Source organism: Stegostoma tigrinum, chromosome 1 (assembly GCF_030684315.1).
Source record: "Stegostoma tigrinum isolate sSteTig4 chromosome 1, sSteTig4.hap1, whole genome shotgun sequence".
Classification (NCBI taxonomy): Eukaryota; Metazoa; Chordata; class Chondrichthyes; order Orectolobiformes; family Stegostomatidae; genus Stegostoma; species Stegostoma tigrinum.
The window spans coordinates 166,147,544-166,175,178 of NC_081354.1; the positions used below are offsets into that span (position 1 = coordinate 166,147,544).

General features: G+C 41.5%; 2 protein-coding genes across 5 annotated transcripts in view; one reads left to right on the forward strand and one right to left on the reverse strand.

The window, feature by feature from the left end:
* The window catches only part of maea (macrophage erythroblast attacher, E3 ubiquitin ligase), a 157,457-nt gene extending 144,781 nt beyond the window's left edge, over positions 1-12,676 (reverse strand). The window contains exons 1-2 of the mRNA XM_048545241.2: positions 12,392-12,676; positions 8,055-8,237 (exon numbers count right to left, since the gene is read on the reverse strand). Of these exons, the coding sequence (XP_048401198.1) occupies positions 8,055-8,237; positions 12,392-12,460 (252 nt within the window). The 5' untranslated portion in view covers positions 12,461-12,676. The remainder of the gene's footprint in view (positions 1-8,054; positions 8,238-12,391) is intronic.
* Positions 12,677-24,003: 11,327 nt separating this feature from the next.
* ctbp1 (C-terminal binding protein 1) overlaps positions 24,004-27,635 on the forward strand; it is a 341,145-nt gene continuing 337,513 nt past the window's right edge. Inside the window, exon 1 of one of the 4 annotated variants that reach the window (XM_059650027.1) lies at positions 24,004-24,029. In XM_059650027.1, coding sequence (XP_059506010.1) covers positions 24,007-24,029 — 23 coding nt within the window. In that variant the 5' untranslated portion in view covers positions 24,004-24,006. Of the gene's footprint in view, positions 24,030-24,301; positions 24,412-25,339; positions 25,700-27,635 lie in introns of those variants that run through there. The other 3 variants (XM_059650024.1, XM_048532493.2, XM_048532484.2) reach the window with 3 other exon arrangements.

Below are 27,635 nucleotides of genomic sequence, written 5' to 3' on the forward strand. Positions count from 1 at the left end.
CTGAATCTCACTTGCTGGATGTGATTGGGGAGAAAACTTAAAATTAGGGAAAGAAATTTTGTGCAACATGCCTCAAGAACAGAAGTCAAAGTTTACCAATTGGGAAGAAGAAACTGATGCTTTATTAAGGCCTAGACCAAAACCTTTCAAATATCGATAAGATAGCTAAGACCCTAACTTTTATCTCATTTAAAAGGCAAGTCTAAGGTGCTGTGCTCCAGATCTAATTTGATTGGTAACACTTGAACCAAAACATACTTTATTCTTACTGTACAGTCAAAATACAAACAAAACAGAGTTGGTCTTCCTTTAACTCCATTGGAATATCTAACAGAAAAACAGATTATTTAACTGCTTAACAGCAACCACAGTACACCTTCAAAGGCAAAAGTCACTAAAACACATTGCTGCCTGGAATGCATGACAGACAAAGTTAGTTGTTGCAGGGGTAAGGCGGGGGGGGGGGGGGGGGAATGCTTCCACTGCCAAAAATCAAAACCCTAACTACTGAAAGGTAAATTGAAGCCCTGGTTCCATCGGAGCTGATTCCACTCATTTGTGCTGCTGGTATTGTTCCAACTTTTACAAGCTCACAAACTACCCAAAATCCATAAATCTGACTGCACCAGTCAACCAATTGTCTTTGGCTGCTCCTGCCCCACCGAACTCATCTCTTCCTGCCTTGACTCTGCTTTATCCCCCACTCTGGTCCAACAACTCCTCATCTGGGACACTACCTGCGCGCTCCACCTTCTCCAAGACTTTCAATTCCCCGGCGCCCAAAACCTCATCCTCACTGTGGACATCAGGCTCTCTACGCCTGCATCCCTCACGGGGGCAGCCTAAAAGCCCTCTATTTCTTTCTCTCCTGTAGGCCCAAGCAGTCCCCTCTACGAATACACTCACCTGCTTGGCAGAACTTGACCTCGCCCTCAACAAGTTTTTCTTTAACTCTTCCCACTTCCTACAAACTAAAGTGGTGGCTATGGGCACTCATCGGTCCAAGCTATACCAGCCTCTTCGCAGAATACTATCTCTCACCTCTTCCTCTGCTACATTGATGACTGTATTGGTACTGCCTCATGCTCCCATGAGGAGCTCCAACACTTGACCAACACCTTTCACCCTGATCCCAAATTTACCTGGACCATTTCCAATACCTCCCTCCCCTACCTGGGCCTCTCCACCTCCATCTCCAGCAACCGACTTAGCACTAACATCCATTTCAAACCTACTTACGCCTGCAGCTACCTCAACTCTACCTCATCTTGCCTACTCTCTTGCAAATATGTGATCCCATACTCCCAATGCCTCCATGTCCACTGCATCTGCTCGCAGGATGAAGCATTCCACTTGCAGACATCCCATGTGAAAGGCCCTAATTTTCCACCCTCCTGTGATCCATAACACCCTCAACCCGATCTCCTGCATTTCCTGCACTTCTGCCCTCAAACTCCCTCCACCCCACCCCAAAGAGAGTGCCCCCCTAGTCCTAACATACCATCCCACAAATCTCCAAATCCAATGCATCATCCTCTGTCATGTTTGGTACCTGCAATCAGACCCCACCACCAAAAATATTCTTCCTTCCTCACCCCTATCTGCCTTCCAATAGCATCTGCTCATTCCATAACTCCCTTGTCTGCTCCACATTTCCTACTCCCCACTAACACTTCCATTACACCCTATACCTTTCCCTCCAACCACAGGAAGCGCGACACCTGCCCCATACCTCCCCTCTCTCCAAGGCCCCAATCATTCCAAATCTGACAGATTTACCTGCATAACTTCTAACCTGGCTGACTGCACCTGTTACTCCCGATGTGGTCTCCTCTATGCTGAAGACCAAGCGCAGACCCGCTAACTCATTTGAAGAGTATCTGTGCTCTGTACTTTCCAAACAACACCATGTTCTGGTTGCCAGCAGTTTCAACACCCCCTTCCTATGCCCTAGCGATGTGTCCAAACTGGGCCTCCTTAACTGTCACACTGAGGCCACACGTAAACTGGAGGAAAAACACCTTGTACTCTGCCTCAGGAACCTGCAGCCCGATTGCCTCAGAGTTCACCAGTTTCAAAATCTCCCCACCCACAGCATCATCCAATGTCCAGCCCTCTCTCTCATTCCATCTCCTTGACCTGACACAACCTGTCCATCTCCCTTCTCACCATCCGCCCCACCGTTTCCATTGACCTATCACCACTCTACTTATCTACCCACAGCCCCATTCATTTCTGGGTCCCCTTCCCCCTCCCCTGTCCTGAAATGTTGACTTTCCTGCTCCTCTAATGTTATGTGACCTGCTGTGTTTTTACACCTCCACATTTTGTCACCTCACAAGCTGTTTACTTTATAGGCTTCAAAGAGATAGCTTGGTGCCTAAAGCTGCAAGCTTCTCTTCAAAAACAAACAACAACTTCCAGGACAAAATATACCTCTCAATGCCATAGCATCGTCACAACTTAAACAACCAAATTAAATGAAGAAAAATGAAAACTGCACTGATGGGTCATGACAAAAATCACTGCACAAGTGTCAATATTCTAATGAATACATTACACTGCATGCTTGCAAATCATAGTAGTGATGCCGAAAGAAAAATAATATTCATAGGAAAATCTTAGTTGTCAATCTTCCATTCATGGTGTTTTAACAAAAACCTCAGAATAATTTAAAACAATAAGTTATCTAATCAATACATTGTCAAAGGAGTACAGGGAATACTAAGGCAAAGAGTTAAATTAAAGTGTTGCATTATTCTTATACTTTCAACAAAACCTTCACTATAACCATCCAGAACGCAAGGGCGCAAAGCACCTTAATGCGCACAGATGAGTTCAATTTTATTCCCTAATACCTCAAACTGTTAAAAATGCGAATTGGTAGCAGCCCAGCGAGTTGATAATCTTGAACGTTGGTGAATGACAGGACTCAGTGTATATCTGCTCCACAAACCTATTTCCTTGAATTTAAAGTAGAGCAGATAATGGACGGAGAAAAAGTTAGAAAGAAAAATAAAGAACCAGAAAGTGAGAAAAAGAACAAAATAACTGTTGATACAAACTCCGAGCCCTCTAAGGGTGACATACTTATTGAAGGAAAAGCCAGAGTTTCAAATGACCCTTTTTGCTACTTCAAGCTCAGTGGCACATCAATACTTTCAGTCACCACACTAACTGTATTGTTAAGCAATGAAGGAGAAGCCCTTTCTACTGCATATACAATATGCATTTACTGTGCAAATCCGGCAGCTGCTTGGCACTCTTGTAGAGACAAACATAAGTTTCTATTGTTGTCAATGGAACCAACAATATTAGTAGCACAAATAGTTCATTAACGTTTCCAACTCCCAAATCACATATTTTTCCAACTGAAAAGTACTTCCGCATTCTCTACATAAGCCAGTTAACAAACTAGGAAATCATAATTGTTCTCGGAAATTCTGGCCCACTAATCTGCACAAGTAATTTTCCAAAGTAGTTATTTTGAGCACATACGAAGAACCAAAAATCCTAAAAGACAAGTAACATTAAAGTCAATGTCATGGATCAAGTTTAAACTTTGCAGCAGAAATGTCTATTGCACCAGTGCTTCATTGTGAATGGCCAAGAAATAATTTCCTTTCACATCCTACAAGAGAATCACAATTACTAACACTGTAAACGAAATACCCAAGAGCTGAAACTCAGATAGCAACGGAATAAAGCAAACTTAAATTTCCCAATATCTAAAACATTGATTAAATATAAATGCATAATCACCACTATGACACTGCATCAATGCTTGTTCATATACTTAACTGCTACAACTTGCAGCTTTAGAAATTAAACTTAGCTAATGCCCAACAGGTAAATATTTAGTTCAAAATTTAGACCTGTTGAATTTCAAACACAAAATATTCATTGTAAACCTGTAGCTGAAAGTGAAAATGAGTTCAATTGTATTTACATGAAAAGGAAAGTCCAAATTTTAAAAATTGTCAAATCAATTTTGTACATGTGATCTGGACAGGATACACTGCAAATAAGGGTTGTAGATATAGATCATTAAAGGCTAATCTCTTGGTCAAAAGGTAGACAAATGTGCTTCAAGAGAAAAATCCAATGAAGGGTTAACTTGCTACAATTTCAAATACAAAAAAAGTCATCTGAGTTCTGTACTGAAAAAAATGAAGAATTTTTCAGTTAATTACATTTATATAATATACATGAAATGCATCATTTCAAAACCATCTATCAAGTCAAATCATGATATGGAAGAACAATAATGGGTTATTCAATGTCACATCAATATTCCATAATGCCAAATTTCCAACATAAACCCACATTGACAAAATGGTACGCTCATCTTACACCAACTGAACAGTTCCACGTATCATCAATAGTAAGGTAGTGAAATGCCACCTCACTATCCCGAGAGACATGCAGCTTAAAATCAACTTCGCTGTTGTGAGAAGCAGGCTAAAGAATTTATCTTCTATAAATATACAGCACACAAAACATTTCATCCAACATGGAAATATAACGTATCTGGACTTCCAAAAAACATTTGATAAGGTGCCGCCCAAAAGGTTGTACACAAGTTAAGATCACATGGGGTTAGGGATAATTAATTAGTCTGGGTAGAGGACTGATTAACCAACAAAAAGCAGAGAGTCAGGATAAAATGGATCACATTCTGCTTAGCAAAGATGTATCTTGTGGGGCATCACAGGGTTTGGCTCTCAGGCCCTAACCATTTACAATACATATTCATGATTCAGATGCAGAACAGAAAGTGCTGTTGCCAAATTTGCAGATGACTCTACAATAGGTGAAAAAGTAGTTTTTAAGAAATAAGAAATTTACAACTGGGTATGGGACAGGTTAGATGAATGGAGCAAATTTGGCAGATGGAGTTTAATGGAAAATCTGTGTTTGTGGTGTATATGAATTTACAGATAACTTTTGATGCAGTCCCAGATGCTTTAATTTTGCATAAATAACCCATGACATGGGACTTCACCAAAAGCTCTCAAAATTCAAGTGCACCACATACAGTGATTCTCCCTTACCTATCCTAGTTATGTGCTCAAAAAATTCCAGTATATTTGTCAAACATGATTTTGCTTTTATAAATCCATGCTGACTTGGTGTAATCCCGTTGTGGGCTTTGTTTAAGAGAGTGTCTTGTTATCACATTCTTGGTAATACACACCAACATTCTTCCAACTAATAGCATTCAATTAACCTGTCACTAATTCCCAGCTTTCTCCCACCCTCCTTTCTTTTTCTGAAAGTAATGGGGCTACATCACCCTGCCTAGACTGTGCCAGAATCTACAAAATTTTGGGAGATAACTAATGTATCCACTATTTCCATGACCACTTTAAGTATTCTGGGATGTAGGTCATCAGGTCCTGGAGATCTATCAGATTTCATTCCCATTAATTTCTCCAGTACTTGTTTTTAAAACAAATACTAATATCCCTCAATCCCTTCTTCCCTAAAGACTTTGCTTCCCTACCATTTCTGGGAAATTATTTATGTCTTCTTTAAAAAGGGTGTCAACTGTAACTTAAAATTTGCTGGGTTAAATGGAAGTAAGTTAAACTGATTGAATAAAATGAGGGAAACAAGTTATGATGCCTGGTGATAACCTAATGCTTGAAAGGTAACTGATTTTTCACAATTTCATGACTTTTGCTAAAGCGATATGCATACATTTATTTGAAATACTATAAACGCAGCAGCAATTAACTGAATTATCACAGTATCTCTGGAAAAGTTGAAGTACTGTTTAAAACCAAGTGCAACAGATGTGGTAATGTAGACTCTGTAGAAGTCTGTAGAACATGTTTGTCAACAATGTGATTGTTATAGATTATGCTGTACCATTCATTCAACCAAACAATATTACAAAGGTGGCAACAGCACGAGCAAGCAAAAGCTGACAAAGGCTGTTAAAAGATGTAGCCCCATTACTTTTTAAGAACAGAAAGGAGAGTGTGAAAAAGCTGGAAATTACTGATGGGCTAGATGAACACTATTTGTTGGTATACATTATCATGAATGCGATAACAGGGCACATTTTTTTAAAATAAAGTCCACAATAGGATTACACAAAGTCAGCATGGATTTATGATAGCAAAATCATGTTTGATAAACACCTCTTTCCAGGAAGAGGCAAGCAAGTCTTCATGAGCAATTAAGCAAACTAGCCATGGCAGATCACATATTTGAGATGTTTGCCAAACTGATTATTTGATGGAGACTGGTCAATATAAAATTTGAATATACAGCTTAAAGTAGTGGAAAAGGATATAAAGAAAACTTTCTGCAGAGCAGACTTGTATAACCCAGGGGAGGGGGCTGTATGTTCAGCAGCCAGAGGGCTGCGATAAAGCAGGCTGATCACCAATGCAGGTCTGATCTTTGGACAAGTCAATGTAAATGGGCTCATTTAAGGTTGCAAACAATGTTTGGGCAAGATTTTTGCAGTGCTCTTATCTTTAAGAAAGCACATTGTATATGTTCTATTATTATTGGCATCCTGAGGAAATGTGACCAAGAAGTGAAACTGGGAACAAAAACCTACCAGTTATTAGCTGCTTAATTGCCCTGCTATTTCCTTGCTTTCCATTATCATTACTCCCGTTTCACACTAAGTGGCCCACATTTGTCTTCACTAACCTTTTTCTTTTTAAATACCTAAACTCTGAACAATCCATTTATGTTCCTTGGAAATATACTTTCTTTCTTGTTTGATCCTTTTTCATCAAACTCTTGGTCCTCCTTTGCTGAATTCTAAACTGTTCAGAGTCCTTAGGTTACAATTTTTTTCCCCCCCACAATTTCATATGACTCTTTGGTGAATCTAATCCAGTCCTTAGTTGTAGTTGCGAACTAGATGATAAGCCATTTACCCACCATCATGCCTTTGACTGAAGTTACCAATTCCATCACAGCATTTTTTTCAAAGTCAATTCACTTTCTGTAAACAGCGAGTGGCTTACAGGCCATGATAAACTGTTGAACTCTTTCATAAACCCTGTTTAATCCAGAAAATTTACGAACAGTTGCAAATCTTCAAGCCTTTTCACATTGTTCAAAAATATCACTATGCAGTCTGAAGAAGTTTTTTTTTAAAATTATTCATTCATGGGTTGATGGCATCATTGGCTGTGCCAAAGTTTACTGCCCTTCTCTAACTGCCCAGAATTAAAAGTCAACCATATTGCTCTGGGTCTGGTGTCACATGTAGACCAGAACAGCCAAGGACGAAAGAATTCCTCCAAGGGTATTAATAACTTTTTTATTTAAGAGAAACAAGTTTAAGTGATTACATGATCACAATCAGGCCAGCTTCATTTTAAATATCACCTTTTTACTCAATTCAACTTTCATCATCTGCTGTGATGGGATTTGAACCCAAATCTCCAGTGCGTTAGTTTGAAGTTCAGGATTAATAATCCTGTGATGTTACCACTGCGACCACCTCACCCAAAGACTGACAAGTAACCCAATTTCCATCTAAGCCTAAAATTGCTCAGAAGATTTCCCAGTCTGTGGCTTTCAGCAGTTTGATTTCATTAACAAGAAATTGGCAATTAAATTCTATCCCTGGTTTAAACCATATTACTGGCCAATCGGTGTTCTTATTTCACCCTTAAGTATCTTCTCTGCAGAATTATGTTCTCTATTGTGCTACTTAAGTGAGAATTTGTTTTGGGATGAAAACATGCCATCACTCTAATTCAGGATACAGTTTACTTGCTAATCAGCTTTACCACTTGACAATTTAGAAATGAGTTTTACTTAATAATAAACAAGTTATTTCAGTTCATTTGAGAAAGCTTGTCTTAGTCTCTTCATCATCAATAGAAGCACCAAACAGGAAATAATTGGCAATTTGGTAACTGAATCAAACTAGTTCCATAAATGGTGTGACTTGTTAAGTATAATGGGGCTTAATTACTAGCATATTCAGCCCATTCCAGTTGTAGCAAACCAAACAACATGCTGTGATGCCAACAGCAGAAACCTTTGTCATCAAACTAAAATAATTATTGTACCTTTCGTTTTAAAGCGCTGAGTTTCTCAACCACACCATCCAGCAAAGTCACCACAGAGTCCACTGCTGGACAGTTGCTCAATGTTTTCTCCAGTTCGGCAACTACCATAGTTACATGACTTGTTTCTCGGTCAATATTTTTCTGGGCTGCTCGGAAACGTTTATTCAAGGTTTCATAAGGTACCTACAAGAAAACATTACAGTTATTGAATTATTCTACTACATGCAAGTCAGACAAACATTGGCAATAATCTGGTTTCATATTTTCTGTTAGACAATAACAAGGCCAAAAAAGTCCCATTCATCTAAAGCGTACTTACTACAATTTATATTGCTTCATCGTCTAATCCTTGTACTTATGATAGCAAGTTAACACTGACATTTTTTGATAATTCCACCTTTTGAGGTAATATGGTGCTTGCATTCTTGTCTTCAGAGGGATCTGACTCCCAAAACATGATTTTCTAGAACTTCGTTTTTGAGTTCTGTGCTCAAAACTGTTGGCCAAGAAGTACCTTAACAGTATATTATTTCTACAGTTATAACATGTTATTGATCTGAAATGTGGACTTGGTTTCTTTCTTATATGTTAACACAACTGTTGAGTATTTCCATTACACAGGAACACGAGAAATAGGAAGAGCCCACTGAGGTTACTCTGCCATTCAACGCAAACACAGCTGCTCTTAAGCTTCAACTCCATCTTCCTGCCTCCTCCTCATACTCTTGACTCAAGGTCCAAATTTCACTATTCCCCCACCTTAAAGATAGTCAACAATGGAATAACCACAACCTACTGGGCTAGAGAATTCCAGATATTCATAGTTCATATTCACAGTACAGTAATTTCTCTTCTCAGCCCCAAATTCAGTTACTGTGCCCTTGTTTTAGATTCCCTGATCATGTAAAAACAGCCTCAGGAGCTATTCTCCTAAAACCCTTCAGAATTGTGTGTGTTTCAACACATTAAGATTATTAAATAATAAGTTACATCAGGATTGCCAAAACTGGGATCAAGCCGAAATTTTGTGATTACGTTCTTGAAGGTACCAACGGCCATCATAGAGACTTGACGTTGTTATAACAACATCCTGCAATAGGAGACACATTTCCTTCCCCTCCACCACCACCCCAGTCATGACAATGCTTAGGCTTGAAAGGCGTTCAGCGGGAAATGTTGAGAATCACTGTTACAACCCCAAAAACCAAAGTTTGGCAAACAGGATTTCCATTTTTTCAAACCACACTGATTTCTTCTAGTCACACTGTACTTTAAGTGCATTAAGATAATATCTTCCAATTTCTTTACTGCTTTCCAGTATCTGTAACGGTATACTGGCTTTTAGAATTGAATGCTCATCCTATCTGTGTTAAGTTGATCCTGTCTTCAAACAATGTTGTGAATACATGGGTGAAGAAAAGGAACTGACCAAAGATAAATGCTTGCAGAATGCCAGTAGTTTCAATAAAAAGCAAATTCAGTAATTAACATTCAATGAAACTATCATAACAGGATACTTCATTAATATTCCTATCACAGCAACAGGACTGTGAGCTTAAAAATGTACACATGATCATCCACAAAAAACAAAATGGAGCTTCTCTCTCCATACAGAAACAGTCATCTTAAACTAGCTCCCAGCTTTCTTCAACTTTCACCGAGAATAACAGCAAAAACTCATGGATAATTCTTTTAAAAATTAGATCAAGGTCATCTGTTCAGATGTCTCAGTTACTTCTAGTGAACAAGCTAAACTGTCATCCTGCCTGCCCCATCATTGTATTTTCATCTGTCTCTCCTGTTTCCTCTCATGCCATTTCATAGCTAACCTTGTTCATGAAACTCACTTCTGATTCCCTTGAACCTGAGCATTGTTCCAAGAGTTCCTGGAGGACCAGTTTGCAGTACATACCTTTCCAGCCACTCGGTTAACGATTCTCCCTCCATAAAGTCAAAACTATGAGACATGGCTGCCAACTACATCATGCTCTCTTCCAATGACAAGACAACGAAGCAGTTCATGATCAACGAAGCAAGACAATATTTAGGTCTGGGCTTAAGAGTGACAGGCAACGTTCGTACCACACATGAAATAGTCAAACCACGTCAACATGGCATTCAACACTAACATGGCTGATAGGTCACCACAGATCACAATCTAGATACATAAACACAAAGCTTCAAGAACAGATCAGAGGTTAGGAATTCTACTGCAGTAAGTGCTTCACCTCCTGACCACCCAAAAATCTGTCTGCCACGGGCAGAATACAAGTCAGAAGTGTGATCAAACGCTTGCCTGATGAGTGCTATTCCAACAACACTAGACACTCAGCGGCATTCGAAATAAAGCAACCAACTTGATTAGCACCCCAGCCATCACATGAAACACTGACTTGCTCCACCACTGTTATAGAACAGCTATTGTGGAGCACTTCAAGATTTCAACAGCAGCTCCCAAATTGCTGTCCTGTACCACCTGGAACAATGAAATTAACAGACACATGGGAACACAATCTCCAGCAAGTCTCACAACATACTGACTCAGAATTACAACCATACTTTTAACGCTCATCTGACTAAATGCTAAAATTCTCAGCGTAACAGAATTGTGGATCTATTGTATAATCCACACTGCAAGACCCAAATCAGCAAAATTGTTCCAGAGATTTAGGGATTGCCAATAAAAGCGACCATGTAAACAACATTCACATATCATGATCAAATAAAAGAGTCTGCACACTGCCACTCTAACATAATTCAAAAAAAATGGCAGTTTCAGCTTGCAGATTATTAAAAATCCAACATGCTCAGACATGTTATGACAAACAAACCACCAGACCCAGAGATGAGAACAGCACCATAGCATAAAAGCCCTATAATTCCATGTGTACACTGGCAAAACTCAGCTCCACCTCACTTTGACCACTTTTAACCCTTCTACTGTCCAACTGTCAGACTCTGGCACCATTTAATGCCCAACATCTTCACCTTAGTTGTAATTACTCCAACACACCTACACCCTTGGTACTAAATATACTCTGCAACTTGACAACATATAGAACTGTGCTGCCCATGTCCAGACTTGCACTAAGTCCCATTAAACAAATCACCTCTGCACTAATTTTTGTTGACTTCCAATTATGGAGAGATGGTGATATATTCATGCAACTACACATCCAGAAGTCTAGTTAATGCCCTGGGGACATCAGTTTCAATCATTTCACGGTAACAGATGATGAAATTTGACCTCAAAAGAAGTCTGGATTTCAAGCAGACATACAGGCAACCACGTAACCACTGCCGATTGGCATGAAAAAAATCTGGTCCAGTAATACCCACCAGGGAAAGAAATCTGCTGTCCTTACCTGGACTAACCTACGAACGACTCCAGAGCAACAGCACAAAAGCTGACGTTTCAGGCCTAGACCCTTCATCAGCGAGCCCTCGGAAACGTCAGCTTTTGTACTCCTGAGATGCTGCTTGGCCTGCTGTATTCATTCAGCTCCACACTTTGTTATCTTAGATTCTCCAGCATCTGTAGTTCCCATTATCCCAGAGCAACAGCAATGATGTTGACTCTTAACTGACCTCCCTGTGGGCAATTCGAGATGGACAATGAATGCAGGGCAAGACAACACCCACATCTCAGGAATGAATTGTAATAACACTACTTAAACCGTCTTCATGGCCTCACCCCTCTCCAGCTTTATAATGCAAAAACTGGCTCCCGGAAACGTCGTTGCCCAACTCTGCTCCGTTAGCCTGATCTTTCGACCATACTTGATTTTAATTGTTCCAGACCAGCAGGTGACATGGCCCTAGTTCTAGAATTTCGACCGGTCTCACTTTCATTCCCATTTTAAGATGTTACCTCTTTGATCAAGCGTTTAGTCATCTAATCTCATACTCCCTTATGTACACTATCGTGAAATTTTGTTTGATTAATGCTTCTATGAGACTCTTGAGCCATTTTATTGCGTTAAAGCCGCTCAACACCGGTGACTTGGAAAATGAATGTCACCGACCAATACAGCTCGTTAGCACCATTTATTTTATTTTGCGACCGAACTAAGTACACACAGATAACTGATCTTAAGAAATGCGTTTTGCAGTGTTTCTTAATTCCAAACTCAAAACTGACGAACAAAAACACTCAAATAGCTGATCACAACTACTGACTGGTAAGATTAGCGTCCACGGAAAGGCAAATTAGCATCTGAACTCCAGCTGTTTTCTTCCCTGGGTCTCGAAGATCGCCCTCAGTGCAGAGTAGTATGAAACACTGACCAGGCAGAACCATGAAAGGGCTGATGATATGCACCACATGCAAGGCATACCTTTAAAGTCGGATATTCCTGGACCTTTAAAGCCATCGAGAGTTGAGCAGCTGATTCCTGCACCGCCATCTTAACTCAACTATCAATACTGTGGTGCAACATGGGTAAAGACAAGAAACCAATAACACAACCGATCAAATGAAAAATAAAAACAAACTTCAGAAAGTAACCAAACACACTTGGTAGACTTCATTGAAAAGGAGCAAAAAAAAACTCTCTATCATTCGATCAGTTTATTCATTGTAATTGAACGCCCTGCCTCGTTTCCAGCAGCTGATGGAAGAGGGGCGGGGCCGCTAGTGTTTAAACCTTCAGCGATCGAACGAACGCGATAACGGCGACCCTGGCCCCGCCCCGCCCCCCACCCATCTTCCGCCCCAAGGCCCCAACCACACCCCCTGCATTCTGTCTCCGCCCATAGTGTGGCCCCGCCCCCGTTCTGTTGTAACGCCGGTTCCTCCGCTGACCGTTAAACGTTTAAAAAAAATTACCAGACTGGTCTCGCGCAACCTTATCCCACTTTCTCCCGACCACCGTGCCCTGATCATTCCCCACTGACACCCCTTCCTCCATCACATCCCTCAGCATTTCCCCACTTCTCGCCGCTCCACCACTACTCATTCTTCCACTCTTTCTCCCCACCACTGCCGTCATCATTCCCCTACTCCTTCCCTCCCTGTTTCACCCATTCCTCTCGGTACCTCTTCTTCACTTTGCCATTCTGTCTCTCCACTTCCCATCCTTTACCTCACAACCATCCTAAGCATTTTCCCACTGTCTCTCGCCATTCCACAACTTCCACCAGCCCCTTCCTGCCGACTGTAGGCTTCACTCTTCCCCTAACCCATGTCTTCTACCTAGACCTACAAATAAGCTGCTACTCACCCACCAAGCAAAAGCTTCCCCCTCCTCCAGGGAAGAGATTGCTGAGCCCCTTGCCGAGATTTTTGTCTCCTTGAAAGCCAGAGGTGAGGTGCTGCAAGTCTGGAGGTTGGCTAACTGTGCCACTATTTCAGAAAGATGGTGAGGGAAAGCCAGTGAACTATAGTTCGGTCAGCCTGACCTCGATATTTGGGTAAGTTGTTGGAGGGAATCATGAGGGATAGAATTTGCATATATTTGGAAAGACAGGTACTGATGAGGGTTAGTAAATATGGCTTTGTGTGTGGGAAATCAGGTCTCACAAACTTTTGTATTTTGAAGAAGTAACGGAGAGGATTGATGAGGGCAGAGCAGTGGATGTGATCTATATGGACTTCAGTAAGGCATTTAACAAGGTTCCTCATGGTAGACTAGTTAACAAGGTGAGATCACATGGAATGAAGGGAGCACTATTTATTTGGATACAAAACTGGCTCTAATGTAGAAGATAGAGGATGGTGATGGAGAGTTATTTTTCAGAATGGAGACCTGTGACCAGCGGTGTGCCACCAGGATTGGTGCTGGGTCCTTTGCTTTTTGTCATTTATATAAATGATTTGGATGTGAACAGAGAAAGTATTGTTAGTAAATTTGCAGATTGTACTAAAGTTGAGGGTGTAGTGGACAGTGGAGAAGGTTACCTCGGAGTGCAATGGGCTCTTGATCAGGTGGGCCAATGGGCCGAGGAGTGGCAGATTGAGTTTACTTCAGATAAATGTGAGATGCTGCATTTAGAAAGTCAAATCAGGGTAAGACTTATAAACTAATGCTAAACTCTTAGGAAGTGTTTCTGAACAAAGAGACCTTGGAGTGCATGTTCATAGTTCCTTGAAAGTGGAGTCATAGGTAGTTAGAATAGTGAAGAACGTGTTTGGTACGCTTGCATTTATTGGTCTGTGCATTGAGTACAGGAGTTGGGAGGCCATGTTGCAACTGTACAGGATATTGGTTCGGCCACTGTTTGGAGTAGTGTGTGCAAATCTGGTCTCCCTCCTATGGCAAGGATGTTGTGAAACCAGAAAGGGTTCAGAAAAGATTGATAAGGATGTTGGCAGATCTTGATGCTTTGAGCTGTAGGGAGAGACTGAAGTGGCTGGAGCTATTTCCTCTGGATCATGGGAGGCTGAGGGGTGACCTCATAGAGGTTTATAAAATCATGAGGGGCATGGATAGGGTGAATAGCCAAGGTGTTTACCTGGGGTGGGGAGTCCAAAACTAGAGGATATAGGTTTAAGGTGAGAGGCGAAAGATATAAAAAGAAACTTAGGGGCAATTTTTTCACACAGAGGGTGGTGCATACGTGGAATCAGCAGGCAGAGGATGCTTTGGATGCTTTTTTGTTACTTATTCCCTCTCTCCTCAGACCTGGAGGCCAAACCCATCCTTCTAAATCCCCTACTCCCCTAATGGTCTTCATCTCACAAACCTTCTCACTCCCCAATCCCTCCTCAAGTCTCCTCGTCCAACACCTTTCACAACCTCCTGTCCAACCTTGATCCTATCCTTCCTCTTCCAACAACCCCATCCAATGACCAAAGGTTTTGTTTTGTGACTTTAAATATATTCTTGCATTCATATATATGTCTGACAATTCATTGACCTTGGATAACTACTTGGTGGAGAAGCCAAGATAACAAAGTGTGGAGCTGGATGATCACAGCAGACCCAAGCAGCATCCTAGGAGCACAAAAGCTTACGGAAAATGGGGATGGGGAGAGGATTCTGAAATAAATAGGGAGAGAGCGGGAGGCGGACTGAAGATGGATAGAGGAGAAGATAGGTGGAGAGGACAAGAGAGTTGCAGTGGGAGAGAGATCCCCTGAGGTTAGTCCGGAGGGAGGAGGGTAAGTTCATCAGGTTAGGCATCCTGGAAGAGGCTTCGCAGTGAGGTTAAAATTGTGATCAGAGATAATGGGAACTGCAGATGCTGGAGAATCCGAGATAACAAACTGTGGAGCTGGATGAACACAGTAGGCCAAGAAGCATCTTAGGGGCACAGAAGCTGATGTTTCAGGTATAGGCCAAAGATTAGTGTGTTGCAGTGTAAGTGCAGTCAAGGGAGGGCTGAAACATTCACTTGCAGAGCAAATGAAGGAAGATTGTGTGTCTCACCTTGCAATGGCAAAGTTGTCCCAATCATAACAGTTTGATACATTGTCAGAATCCAATAACAGCCTTTCAGAATCATGTGGAATTTGTGATGTCCCAAAATGCCCATGTGAAGCACAGTCTCAAACGTTTTTTTACGAGGATCCATTTGTCAAAGCTTGTGACTGTGAAACAATAACAGAGGAGAAACTGAGCAGGTCTGGCAACATCTGTGGACAAAAAACATGGAACATAGAACAATACAGCACAGAACAGGCCCTTCGGCCCACGATGTTGTGCCTAACTTTTATCCTAATCCTAAGGCTTGTCTTAGTTGCACCCCTATCTTATGCTGTCATCCACATTCCGATCTAATAGCTGCTTAAATGCCCCTATTGAGGCTGACTCCACTACCCTCTCCGGCAATGCATTCCACATCCCAACCACTCTCTGAATAAAGACCCTACCTCTGACATCTCCCCGATATCTACCTTCATTCAATTTAAAACTATGCCCCCTCATAACAGCTACCTCCACCCGAGGAAAAGGTTTCTGGCTGTCCACTCTATCTATATCTCTAATCATTTTGTACACTTCTATCAAGTCACCTCACATACTTTGTCATTCTAAAGAGAAAAGCCCCAGCTCTCTCAATCTTTCCTCGTAAGACCTTCCTTCCAATCCAAGCAACATCCTGGTAAATCTCCTCTGCACCCTTTCTAACACTTCCAGAACAGTGTTAATGTTTCATGTCCTGTGACCTTTCTTCAGAACTCGACTTTAGTGTCTCCAGTCATGAATCTGCACATTGGTGACTGCATTATAATTGTTATTGGACACCAGTATAAGGACAAAGATATCTTTGGACAACAGCATGTGTCACTGAACTGTCATCAGAATGCCCTCTTTTTCACTATTAATCATAGAACATAGAACAATACAGCGCAGAACAGGCCCTTCGGCTCTCGATGTTGCGCCGACCTGTGAACTAATCTAAACCCCTCCCCCTACACTATCCCATCATTATCCATATGCTTATCCAAGGACTGTTTAAATGACCCTAATGTAGCTGAGTGAACTACATTGGCAGGCTGGGCATTCCACCCCCTTACCACTCTCTGAGTAAAGAACCTACCTCTGGCATCTGTCTTACATCCATCACCTCTTAAGTTGTAGCTATGCCCCCATGTACAAGCTGACGTCATCATCCTTGGAAAAAGACTCTCGCTGTCCACCCTATCTAGTCTCTGATCATCTCATATGTCTCTATTAAATCCCCTCTTAGCCTCCTTCTCTCCAATGAGAACAGACCCAAGTCCTTCACCCTTTCTTCACAGGGCCTGCGCTCCAGACCAGGCAACATCCTGGTAAATCTCCTCTGCACCTTTTCCAATGCTTCCACATCCTTCCTGTAATGGGGCGACCAGAACTGCACTAGCGTTTTGTACAGTTGCAGCATGACATCACAGCTCCGGAACTCAATCCCTCTACCAATAAAACCTAACACACCGTAAACCTTCTTAACAGCACTATCAACCTGGGTGGCAATTTTCAGGGATCTATGTACATGGACACCAAGATCCCTCTGCACATCCACACTACCAAGAATCTTTCCATTGACCCGGTATTCTACCTTCCCATTATTCCTCCAAAAGTGAATCACCTCACATTTATCCATATTAAACTCCATTTGCCACCTTTCAGCCCAATTCTACAGTTTATCCAAGCCTCCCGATAATCTGCAACACTCTTCCACATTGTCCACCACTCCACCGACTTTAGAGTCATCTGCAAACTTACTAACTCATCCACGTATGCCTGCGTTCAAGTCATTTATAAAAATGACAAACAGCAGTGGTCCCAAAACATGTCCTTGAGGCACACCACTAGTAATCGGACTCCAGGCTGAATATTTTCCATCAACCACCACTCGTTGCCTTCTTACAGAAAGCCAGTTTTTAATCCAAACTGCTAAATCTCCTCAATCCCATGCCTCTGTATTTTCTCCAATAGCCTACCATGTGGAACCTTATCAAAGGCTTTACTGAAGTCCATGTACACGATGTCAACTTCCCTTCGCTCATTCACATGCTGGGTCACCTTCTCAAAAAACTCAATGAGGTTTGTGAGAAACGGCCTGCCCTTGACAAATCCATGCTGACTATCTCCAATCAAATTGTTGCTTGCTAGATGATTATAAATCCTATCTCTTATAATCCTTTCCAAAATTTTTCCTGCAATAGACATAAGGCTCACAGGTCTATAATTACCTGGGTCATCCCTACTGCCCTTCTTGATCAAGGGCACAACATTTGCAATCCTCCAGTCCTGTGGTGCTAAACCTGCAGACAATGAGGACTCCAAGATCAAGGCCAAAGGCTCCGCCACCTCCTCCCTAGCTTCCCAGACAATCCTTGCAAAAATCCCATCTGGCACAGGGGATTTACTGACCTTCACACCTTCTAGAATTGATAACACCTCCTCCTTACAAACATTAATCCTTTCAATTCTAGTAGCCCGTAACTCAGTCATCTTCTCTACAATATTCTCCTGTTCCTCAGTGAAAACAGATGAGAACTATTTGTTTAGCACCTCTCCCATCTCCACAAGGTCCACACACAACTTCCCACTTCTGTCTTTGACAGGCCCTATTCCTGCCCTAGTCATCCTCTTATTCCTCACATACCTATAGAAAGCTTTAGGGTTCTCCTTTATTCTACCTGCCAATGTTTGCTCATGTCCCCTCCTTGCTCTTCTTAACTCTCTCTTCAAATTCTTCCAAGCGAATCCGTAACTCTTCATCGCCTCATCTGAACCATCTCATCTCATCGTCACATAAGCCTCCCTCTTCCGCTTAACAAGAGATACAATTTCTTTCGTAAACCACGGTTCCCCTACCTTATCACTTCCTCCCTGCCTGACAGGGACATAGGTATCAAGGACATGCAATATCTGTTCCTTAAACCAGCTCCATATTTCGATTGTCCCCATCGACTGCATTTTGCTAACCCATTCTATGCCTCCTAAGTCTTGCCTAATCGCATTATAATTGCCCTTCTCCCATCTATAACTCTTGCCCTGTGGCATGTTCCTATCCCTTTCCATTGCTGAAGTAAACATAACTGAATTATGGTCACTCTCTCCAAAATGCTCACCCACCACTGAATCAAACTCCTGGCCTGGTTCATTACCAAGTACCAGATCCAGTGTGGCCTCCCCTCTTGCCGGCCCTTCAACATACTGAGTCAGGAAACCATCCTGCACACATTGGACATAAACTGATCCATCTGACGTACTAGAGTTTTGGCATTTCCAGTCAATGTTGGGGAAGTTAAAGTCTCCCATAATGACCACTGTGTTCCTTTCACTCCTGCCCAGAATAGTTTTGCTGATCCTCTCCTCCACATCCCTGGAACTTTGCGGGGGCCTATAAAAATCTCCCAGCAGTGTTATCTCTTCTCTCCTGTTTCTGACTTCAGCCCATACCACCTCAGTAGACGAGTCCTGATCAAAAGTTCTTTCAGCCGCCATTATACTGCCCTTGACTAACAAAGCCACACCTCCCCCTCTTTTACCACCTTCCCTGACCTTAATGAAAGATCTAAACCCTGGAACCTGCAACATCCATTCCTGACCCTGCTCTATCCATGTCTCCGAAATGGCCACAACGTCGAAGTCCCAGGTACCTATCCAAGCTGCAAGCTCACCTACCTTATTCTGGATACTCCTGGCATTAAAGTAGACACACTTCAATCCAGCTGGCTGTCTGCCAGCACACTCCTGTGACAGTGAGGTCCTGTCCATGTCCTCCCTACGCTCATCCTCCTGTGTACTAGAACTACACCTCAGTTTCCCATCCCCCTTCTGAGCTAATTTAAATCCACCCGAATAGCACTAGCAAATTTCCCACCCAGGATATTAGTGCCCCTCTGGCTCAAGTGGGGACCATCCTGTTTGTCGAGGTCCCACATTCCCCAGAATGAGCCCCAATTGTCCATGTACCTGAAGCCCTCCCTCCTGCACCATCCCTGCAGCCACATGTTCAGCTGAAATCTCTCCCTGTTCTTTGCCTCACTACTGCATGGCACGGGTAACAAACCAGAGGTAACCACTCTGTTTGTTGTAGCTCTCAGCTTCTACCCTAGCTCCTTGAAATCCTGCCTGACATCTCTATCTCTCTTTCTACCTATGTCGTTGGTGCCTGTGTGGATCACAACTTGGGGCTGGTCACCCTCTCCCTTCAGGACCCCAAAGACACGATCCAAGACATGATGGACTCTAGAAAAAGTGGCCTAAAAATAGCCTGTCCCACTTCTTCATGGCTGTGGTCAAATGATTAAAATCTTTAGATTTTGCAACTAAGAACCCGAGAACATAATTAACTGAAGAAAGAAAGAAAGAAAATGCCGTGTTTTTGCGGAGGAGAGGTGTTAATGCTGACCAAATCTAGTTCACTTTTTCAGAAGAGGTGACCAAGTGCAGTTCATGTAGGTTATGTGGATTTCAAAATAATCTTTGACATGGTCATGGAAGGCCTATGAAGAAAGTAAAAACACATGGAAATTCAGGGTACCTTGAAAAGTTGAATCCAAAATTGGCTTTGTGGCAAAAGGCAGGGAGTGGTTGTTGAAGTCTGTTTGTGGTACTGGAGGAAGACATCTAGTGGTGTACAACAGGGATTGGTGCTAAGTGCCTTATTGTTGTTTGTGCAGATGAAAGTGTTGGGCAGATGATAAGCAAATTTGTGATGACATGAAGACTAGCCGGGCGATTGATAGTGATGAAGGAGATCTTCAGTTACAGGAAGATATGAACAGATTGGTCAGATGGGCAGATCAGTAGCAGATGGTATTTAACCCTGATAAGTTTGAGGAGATGCACTTTGGAAGAAATAAAATGATATGGCAGTAATCGATGAATGGCATGACACTGAGAAGGTCAGAGGAACAGAGGGATCTTAGAGTATTTGTTCAAAAATTCCTAAAGGTGTCAGGGCAGGTTAATAAGGTAGTTAAGAAGGTATAAAGGATGTTTTATCAGTTGAGGCTTAGATTATAATAAAAGCAGGTAGGTTATGTTGGATAACAAGGTGTAGAGCTGGATGAACACAGCAGACCAAGCAGCATCAGGAGAGCAGGAAGGCTGATGTTTTGGGCCTAGACCCTTCTTTTGGAGCTGTGTAGGACTTCGATTCAGCCACAGCTAGAGTACTGTTTACAGCCCTGATTTCCATACTATAAGGAAGGGTGTGATTACTACTAGAGGCATGGCAGAGGATTTTCACGAGGATGTTCCCTGGGATGGACCTAAAGTGAAGAAAGGCTAGTTTGCTTCCTTTGGAGCAGAGAAGGTTGAGAGGAGATCTTATGAAAGTGTGTAAGTATATGAAGGGGATGAACAGGGTGAATAGAAAGCAAACTTTCACCTTCTCCCTGAACAGTCAGTAACAAGAAAAAGTTTTTATGGTGAAAGACAGGATGTTTAGAGGGAATTTGATGATTCTTTTTCACCCAGACGGTGGTGGAGGTCTGGAATGCACTGCCTAGAAGGGATAATAAAAACCGCATACTTGGTTGACCACTTGAAATGTCTGTTCATTCAAGGCAATGGGCCTTAATTTGATTTTGATTTGATTTGATTCATTATTCATACTTGTATCAAGATACAGTGAAAAAATATTGTTTCACATGCTCTCCCTACAAATCATACCTTACATATGTACATCAAGGTAATAGAATAGAATGCAGAACATAGTGTTACAGCTACAGAGAAGGTATAGAGAAAGATCAGCTCATGTATGAGAGGTCTGTTCGTAAGTCTGATAACAGCAGGAAAGAAGCTGTTTTTGAATCTGTTGGTACATGTTTTCAAACCTTTGTATCTTCTACTGATGGAAGAGGGTGGAAGACGGTAAACAGGGTAGGCGGGATCTTTACATTAACTGCTTTCGCAAGGCAGCAGGAAGTGTAGATGGAGTCAATGGAAGGAAGGCTGGTTTGTGTGATGGACTGGGCTGCGTTCACTACTCTCTATAATTTCTTACATTCTTGAGCAGATTAGTTGCCATATCAAGCTGTGTTGCATCTGGATAGGATGCATTCTGTGCTGCAGCTATGAAAAATGGTATAGGTCATTGTCGCTTCTTTGGAAACAGAGGAATTAGTGTGCTTTCTGGACTGAAGTATCAATGTGGATAGATCAGGGCAGATTATTGGTGATATTTACTTTTAGGAATTTTGAAGGTCGTGGCCATTTCCACCTCAGCACCATTGAAACAGAAAGGGGCATATCCTAAAAACTGCTTCAACTTGTGTAGATTTGTTGTAGTTTTAGCTGCAAATTTGATGGGCTGAAGGGCCTCTTCTGAACTGTATGATTTTAAGAACTGCGATTGCATCAAAGGAGCTATCAAAATTCCAAACTGATTAGTGGGAGGGCCATGGATTAAATTGTAATATATTTTTTGAAACCAATCAAAATTCCCACAAAATTAATGGATTGGACACTGTGTATGGATGCACATAAATAATTTGCCCAAATAGGCCCTTTTTTTTGGCTCTCAAATTGCCAGCATTCCATAGCAGGAAGAGGAAACACTTCAAAGATATGCTGAAGCTGTCTTTGAAACAAACAGCATTGACATTAATGAGAGACAGGGACTTGTTATCATTCTGGGTAATTGTTAGCAACTTGATGGACAAGTTGCATCACAATTTGAGTCAAAATCCTAAAATGAGGCAGAGCAACAGCAGAAAGGAAGCAAATCCTACACTATGGATCCCAGGATCGCATGGGATGTCCTGTCCATATGACCAAAAATTTGCAGGTTGAGAGTCACCCTGTTCAGTCACATGACGCCCCACAGCAGAAGCTTGTGATTCTGAGTTGATGTCTTTCTCAAATCAAGGGACAACTGTTGGCAATGACTTGTGTTAATAATAATCCAGCATAAACATTAAATAGCTTTAAAAATGTTTTCCATACCACTTCAGCCCATGCTTTTCTTGTCGTCCAGGAATAGGAGCTTCCCCTATTGAGGGACCAATAACAAATAAAATGTTTAATTTTTAATTTTGTCTTAATAAAATGCATTTGTGAATTAAAACTCTGAGGGAATTTCAGACAAGGACCTATGCAACTGAAATCATGAACACCAGTGGTGGAGAAACTATGATTTTGAATTCCCAAGAGGTTAGAATTAGACAATTGTCAATATCCCACAGGATTGCTAAATTGGAGAAGATCACAGACACAGTGGCAAGGCCCTGAATGGGTTTGTAAAAAACAACAGAATCTTAAAATCAAGGAATTGCTTGACTGGAAGCTGTTGGTGGTCAGCAGGCACAGGTGTGACAAGGGAATGAGACTTGTCTGTACTTTGGATGACCTCAAATTTACATGAGGTATAATATGGGAGATGATTCTCCCTGGAATAGTCAAATCTACAAGCCATGAAGGCAGGCATCAGGATTTCAGGAGGTAAGCTGAGACAGAGGCAGAGATATTGCAGAGATGACAAAAGGAGGCCCTGCAGACGGCACACTTATAAGGTTGAAAACTCATCTCAGGATTAAATGTCACACTAAGATTACTTGCAAGTGAGAGAGGGAGAGAGACATTTGTTCGAAAATGAGCTTTGAAGTAGACACTGAAGACAATGGTTTGAGTCTTCACAACACTAAATTGGAGGAAGTCTCTGCTTATCCAGTGCTGGCTGTCACATGTTATTTCTTCTCAAAGTACAAATACAGAGATAACACACACTTTTCTGTCTTACTAGGTGTCCTTGAAAAGTCTGCCCTTGTAAATACATATTTCCAGTGCATCTCATGTGTGACAGAACTTCATCAGACACTCAGTTGCAAATGTAGGTATATGATGGTGTTAACTTTTGCTTGTTGCCAGACTTGTTGGAGGGATAAAAGACAAATATTGACTAAAGCAAAACAAAATCGAAGTTAAAGAGAAAAAGCTGATAAGTGCACAGGATTTAAACCATCTGTTCTGCAACATGAATTTCAATGTAGAGCTTTTTGGTGTTGAATTAGCTGAAAAGTGGCTGCAGCCTAAAAGTGGAGAGAAATGCAGGTTTTGTAAGAAATTTTGTGAACCCATTCAACTTTTGGGACGTCTGTTTCTTATTCTGTCCCCAGAGAGATAAGTCTGAATTCATTACCGCTTCCTTTTCGCCATTAATTTAAAGATTGCAAAGCACAAGAGGGTGTGCATATGGAATTGTAACAGTGCTGGTGCCGTATGAATTTAAACCATATGTCATGTTTAGTTCAAGTCTTCGGAAAACCGAGTTTCCAGTTAAAATACAAGTCCATGTCGCTCTTGTTATGCATCAAAAACTTTTTAAAAAAATCACTGCGTTGCCTGTCACTGGATCGATTCTAACATTTAGCATAATAAAAGCTCAAATCCACCTATTTCAATTATGTTTGGATAAATCACGATTTTGACTGGAAGCAATGATTCTATCCGTCATACTATGTTACATTTAGGATATATGTTAATGTATTTGATGATATAATGGAAATTGAAGGTGTTCTGTAACAACAGTTTCGCGTGGTTTAAATTCAGTCGACGCTTCTGATTGCGGTATGTGTCTTTTCTTTAAAGAAAGGTACGTGATTTGGGGGATATACTCCGAGTTTGGAGTGAATGCCAATGTGAAACAAAGGTGTTTATTCGCAGTTTGTGGGAAGGCAGAAATCATGTCCTTCGTTGATAAGTAAATCATACGTCGTTGTTCAGTTAGTGCTGAAACGACCCAAATACCTTTTATGTCGCTGGTCGTTTGTGAAGCATTACGTGTTTCGGTATCCAAGTACAATTCGCGGTGAAAAAGAGCGGGGGTGGGGTTGTGGGGGAGATTTGTTTGGGGCGGAGGTTGTTGATAAATGGGTCGCTTCGTTGACAAGAAAACACACCCTGAACTTATCCATTTGTGGGTCGTTGCGGCTCTTAACAGTGAAAAGGCTTTCGGTTTCGGCATAAAGTGTAAGGTTTGTTCTTGTCCTTGCTAATCCTGCTGAAACCTTCTGTATGGTTTACCGTAATTACACCGGGGATTGAATTCAATGGAGCGTTGGGCTCTGTACATTTGTTTGATAATTCTGTGGTTTGGTGAGACCTTTTTCCCTACCCCACATCCACATCCCGCCCCTTTTCCCTTCTCCTTTAGTTCTTTCTGGGATGTGATGTTGAGTACAAATGAAACTGCTTCCTCTAACAATAGAGAACCTGCGCTGGGAAACGCCGGCATTCAAAGCTCAGGCCACTTTCGCCATGTTTTTGTTTATCCAGATAGAATAATGTTAGGGGGAGTGACCTGTTTGGGATCCATTTTCCCCCTCTCTCCCCTTTGTGTGTGCATTCGGGATTAGCGCGTGACTTTTACTAAAACACATCGCAGAGCTTTATTCGACAGTGGCAAATGCTTGCATTGTGAAACTTGTTGATTTGGTGATTGTGATGAACGATAAAAGCGCATCGCCGCTGGCAGTGCGTGAAGTGTTTTCGATTAACTTGAGCTTTGCATGTTTTTCGGAGTTGAAGGGGGTGAACGTTTTAATACGGTAACGTTGGGGAAAATGCAACAGAAAGGCAGTGACATGATCATGGCAGAAGGGGATCTGGAAGTTATGGGTTAGTCCAATACAAAACCCATTATCTTTGTAACCTTTTCACAGTAGCTCGACTGGAAGTAATTTAGTACTTGTCAAAATACTGTCCTGTTTATTTATTTCCTTTCCTTCTGTACAGATGTCACAAATGATACTTTCTCATTTTCTTGTTTGAGTCCTGGAAATAAATTTATTAAACAGGAAATTGGTCCAAAAAATTCGCGTGGTGAATAGAAAAGCTGCGATGATTTGAATTTAAAACTTTTGATATTTTGTTGAGTTGGGACCTTGAAGTGTGACGGCTAGATTGGTCTCTGCTAGTCACATTAGCCACAACGAAGCGTTATTTTACTTTAAATCTTTATTGCAACACTACTGATATCTGAAGATACTGCTTATTTTCTTCCGAAACCGGAACAACGAAAGATTATGATGACATTTCACGAATCTGATCAACTTGGTTGAACAGTGGCACAGTCTTGCTTCTGCTCTCTCACCATTAAAGCTTGAAGAAATCATGTCATGTGCAACTAATTCACCAGGTGACTCGGTTATCCGTCCAAGGGAGATGGGTATTGCTATCTAGGCCAGCATTTATTGCCATATCGAATTTACCAGAGGATAGTTAAGAGACAACCACATTGCTGTCGTTCTGCAGTCACACCAGGTAAGGATGGCAGATTTGTCTCCTGAAAGTACGTCAGTGCGTCAGAGTTAGTAGGAACTGCAGATGCTGGAAAACCTGAGATAACACTGTGTAGAGCTGGATGAACACAGCAGGCCAAGCAGCATCAGGGGAACAGATTTCTAAAGAAGGGTCCCGACCCGAAACGTCAAACTTTCCTGCTCCTCTGAAGCTGCTTGACCTGCGGTGTTCGTCCAGCTTCATACCTTGTTATCTCTGTTTATCCTGATTCTCTGTTTCCTATTAATTTGCCATGCTAATACATACTGCAAACATCATGTGCTTTTATCTTATGTTGTAATCTTTGTGTCTTATCAAATAACTTTTTGAAATCAGTTGTTCTCTATCTACATGTTCAACTTTATCCATCCTGTTTGTTCATATTGACTTTGCTCGATTGAAATTTTTGAAACGACCTACTACTACTACTTTCTTACTAATGGATTCCAGCATTTTCCCAATGACATCTTACACAAACTGGCCTATTCCCTTTGCCTAATTCCACTTTAAACATCTCATCATAAAATTCAAGTCCATTCATGGTCTTCATCTTTCCTTTCTTTATCATTTTCACCAGATCTTGGACCTGCCAGGAATTGTGTTCTCTGGTAATTAACTTTGCATCCCATAATATTTTCACTCACCACTGGTAGCCATACCTTCAATGATCTTGAGCACAAAGCTCTCGGATGCTCTTCCTACACATCTTGGTCTCTCCAGCTCCTTGTCAATCTTTAAAATCCTCCTAAGAACCTACTTCTTTGACCCAGCTTTAAGTCACCACTCTGTCTCCTTGTTTGGCTCAGTGTTGATTGTAGTCTTATGTTAAAATGGTTATGTAGATGCCCATTGTTTTTTGGACATACTGTGCACATGGAATTGGCATTCTTGATCATTGAGAGACAGAGAGAGAGAGAGAGATTCTGGCTACAAGAATCACAGAAACCTTATAGTATGTAAAGAGGCCATTTAGCCCATCGAGTTAGTGCTCAGAAGAGCACCCTGCCAAGACCCAACCCCCTACCCTACCCTGTAACTGCACATTTACAATGGCCAGTTCATTAATCTGCACATCCCTGGGTACCATGGACAATGTGGCACAGCCAGCCCACCTAACCTGCACATTTTAGGATTGTGGGAGGAAATCAGAGTGTTCAGCAGAAACCTACCCAGAGACTGGGAGAACATGCAAACTCCATACAGACAGTAGACACCCAAGGCTGGAATCGAACCCTGGGCCCCAAGCGCTGTGAGGCAGCAGTGCCAACCACTGAGCCATTATATCACTTTTGAGTGGTACGTAGTGCAGAATGGAAAACGTAACTGAAAAAAACTTCATTCCAGCATACTGCAACACAAAACACGTAACCATTAAAAATAAATGATTGATCTCCAATGAGAGAATTCACTTATGTTTATATGGCTGTTATTCCACTTGGCTGTGTGCAGTTATCTGTGGATGCACTGTGCACAAATACCTAATACACTACCTAGTGTGTCAACGAATTGTCTACCTTGTTGATGAATGAAAGATGAGATTGCAATCATTCGGATTAAGTTGCATGTTATGGAGCTATTAAAAATTATCAAATTTATCATTAAAAATAATATTGTAATAATGGAGGCATTATTTTATTTTCATCAATTTTATCAATTTTCCCAACCATAATTACAGAATTCATATTAATAATTGATTGTGAGTGTAGAACATGAATGTTGCTAAAAAGAGAAATGAAGTCAAAGTTTTTTGCTATGCGTTGTGTTTAAGTCCTATTGAGTGCTAGACGAAAAGTGTTGACATCATGTCACTGCTTGTTTTGAAAATTCAACCACATGCAGTCCTGTTAAGTGTAGAATTATAAGAAAAATGAATTTTTTTTGATGAAACAAACAGATAGGTGAAGTAAAATTTTATAAT